Here is a 2,570-nt window from a genome sequence, read left to right on the forward strand (position 1 = left end):
GGGAAGATGGCTTGAGCCCAAAAGTTTAAGGCCACAGTGAGCCAAGATTGTACTACTGTACTGCAGCCTAGGTGACAGAATGAGGCCCTGTTTCAAAATAATAATAATAATAATAAAATAAATAAACAACAAACAATAACAATAACAAAAAACAAAAATTATTCCAAACAATAATAACAATAAACAAAATAAGTGGGAGTGAACAAAAGTAAAATGTAATCAAGATAACAGTTAATTGTACTTAATTTTTTTTAAATGTGCGTGTATGTGTGTGTTTTTAACCAGTCTCTGTCCCTGTTTCTCTTTCTCAGACAGGGTGTCCATCACCCAGGCTGGAGGGCAATCTCTGTAAGTCCCAATTAGGGAGGTCAAAGCTGCAGTGAGCAGTGATCACGAACCTGCACTCCAGTCTGGGTGACAGAGTGAGAAGACCTCACTCCAAAAAAAAAAAAAAAAAAGTAAATCTAAAACAACAGCAACTTCAGTGTGCAAGGAGCATAAGAAATTTTAAAAAGAGAGAGAAAATAACAGCAACAAAAAAATAAAACAGCAACTCAAAGTACTGTGGAAACGAAATGGAAACCGGCAAAAAAACACAAACAAATAAATTAACAAAAAACAAAAAACAGAGGAAGAAGATCCCTGTAGTCCCAAGTACTTGGGAGGCCGAGATGGGAGGATCACCTGGGCGAGCCTGGAATGTGGAGGCTGCAGTGAGCCGGGATCCCACCGTCTGCTGGACACACGCGGTGCTGCTGCCGGCTAGAACCACCTGGTCTACCTTAAACCTTTCAGGCTGTCGGTTCGTGGCCGACATCTGGTCAACGCGGCCGCCGCAGGAAGAGGCCGAGTGTGGCGCTTGCGGCCTGAGTCTGAGTCCACTGACCTTCCTTCCCACCTCTCCCCCGCGGTCGGCTGGTCTCCCGGGCGGCGGAAAGAGGCGGAAGGGCGCCAGGCCTGCCCCGTCCACCTCCCGCCGCGGACCGGACGGCCACCCCCAAGTCCGCGCGGCCACGCCTGGAACAGGGGCCGCCGGACCACAACCCTCCTACGCCCGCGACTCAGCAAACCCCACCACCCTCCCCAAACACCTGCCGGGGACTAGCCCCCGGCAGAGTGCGGGAAGGAGGCGGTAACCAGAGAGGCAGGACGCCGAGCAGGGACGCCCACTCCACCATGACCACCCCCGGCGCGGCACCTGCCACTCCGCCCGCGGAAAGCTCCCAGTTACTCAGAAGGCCGAGGTGAGAGAATAGCTTGAGCACGGATTGTCGAGACTGCAATGAGCTGCAATTATGCCACTGAACTCCAGCCTGGGTGACAGAGAGAAACTCTCTCAAAGAAAAAAAAAAAAAAAAAAGAAGGAAAAAAAAGAGAGAGAGCACCACAGAGAATAAACTATGAAGTATTTGTTGACACAGCACGCTGCCACGCCGACGCAGACCCCTCTCTGCACGCCAGCCCGCCCGCACCCACCATGGCCACAGTTCAGCAGCTGGAAGGAAGATGGCGCCTGGTGGACAGCAAAGGCTTTGATGAATACATGAAGGAGCTAGAAGTGGGAATAGCTTTGCGAAAAATGGGGGCAATGGCCAAGCCAGATTGTATCATCACTTGTGATGGCAAAAACCTCACCATAAAAACTGAGAGCACTTTGAAAACAACACAGTTTTCTTGTACCCTGGGAGAGAAGTTTGAAGAAACAACAGCTGATGGCAGAAAAACTCAGACTGTCTGCAACTTTACAGATGGTGCATTGGTTCAGCATCAGGAGTGGGATGGGAAGGAAAGCACAATAACCAGAAAATTGAAAGATGGGAAATTAGTGGTGGAGTGTGTCATGAACAATGTCGCCTGTACTCGGATCTATGAAAAAGTAGAATAAAAATTCCATCATCACTTTGGACAGGAGTTAACTAAGAGAATGACCAAGCTCAGTTCAATGAGCAAATCTCCATACTGTTTTTCTTTTTTTTTTCATTACTGTGTTCAATTATCTTTATCACAAACATTTTACATGCAGCTATTTCAAAGTGTGTTGAATTAATTAGGATCATCCCTTTGGTTAATAAATAAATGTGTTTGTGCTAATAAAAAAAAGTATTTGTTTAATGTTTGCAAAGCATTAATTGCATAGCAGATTTCTAAAAGTCAATTTCCAGAATCCAAGGCTTACACCAGGATATTCTATACATTTCTTCCTACATTGATTATATATTTTGGGCTTCCCAGTATTAATGGAAAAAAATAAAGCATAAACCACAATGAAATAGCACACAATCATGAGAATGACAACCATGCAGAGAAAAATTGCAAAGACTTAGTCCTGGCGAGGACTTGGAGCAACTAGAACTAGAAATATAAACTCCTGCAATAACTTTGAAAAACAGTTCAGTGGTTTATTATAAAGTTAAACATACACTTATTAGGTTACCAAAATATTCCACTCCTAGGTCATTACTAAAGCAAACAGAAAACTAATGTTAAAATGAAAACCTTTTTGTGGATGTTTATTGTCTACTTTATTTGTAATTGCAAAAAGCTAGATGTAAACCAGATACTTTTCTTCA

The 2,570-nt window shown here is 44.4% G+C and overlaps 1 protein-coding gene across 1 annotated transcript; it reads left to right on the forward strand.

Moving 5' to 3' along the window:
- Positions 1-1,424: 1,424 nt before the first annotated feature.
- On the forward strand, positions 1,425-2,081 carry LOC116465692 (fatty acid-binding protein 5). Its single transcript, XM_032148674.3, has one exon. It carries the CDS (start codon positions 1,478-1,480, stop codon positions 1,883-1,885), a length of 408 nt encoding a protein of 135 aa, XP_032004565.1. The 5' UTR covers positions 1,425-1,477; the 3' UTR covers positions 1,886-2,081.
- The last annotated feature ends 489 nt before the right edge of the window (positions 2,082-2,570 follow it).

The sequence above is a fragment of the Hylobates moloch genome, unplaced genomic scaffold, assembly GCF_009828535.3.
Source record: "Hylobates moloch isolate HMO894 unplaced genomic scaffold, HMol_V3 SCAFFOLD_8301, whole genome shotgun sequence".
NCBI lineage: Eukaryota > Metazoa > Chordata > Mammalia > Primates > Hylobatidae > Hylobates > Hylobates moloch.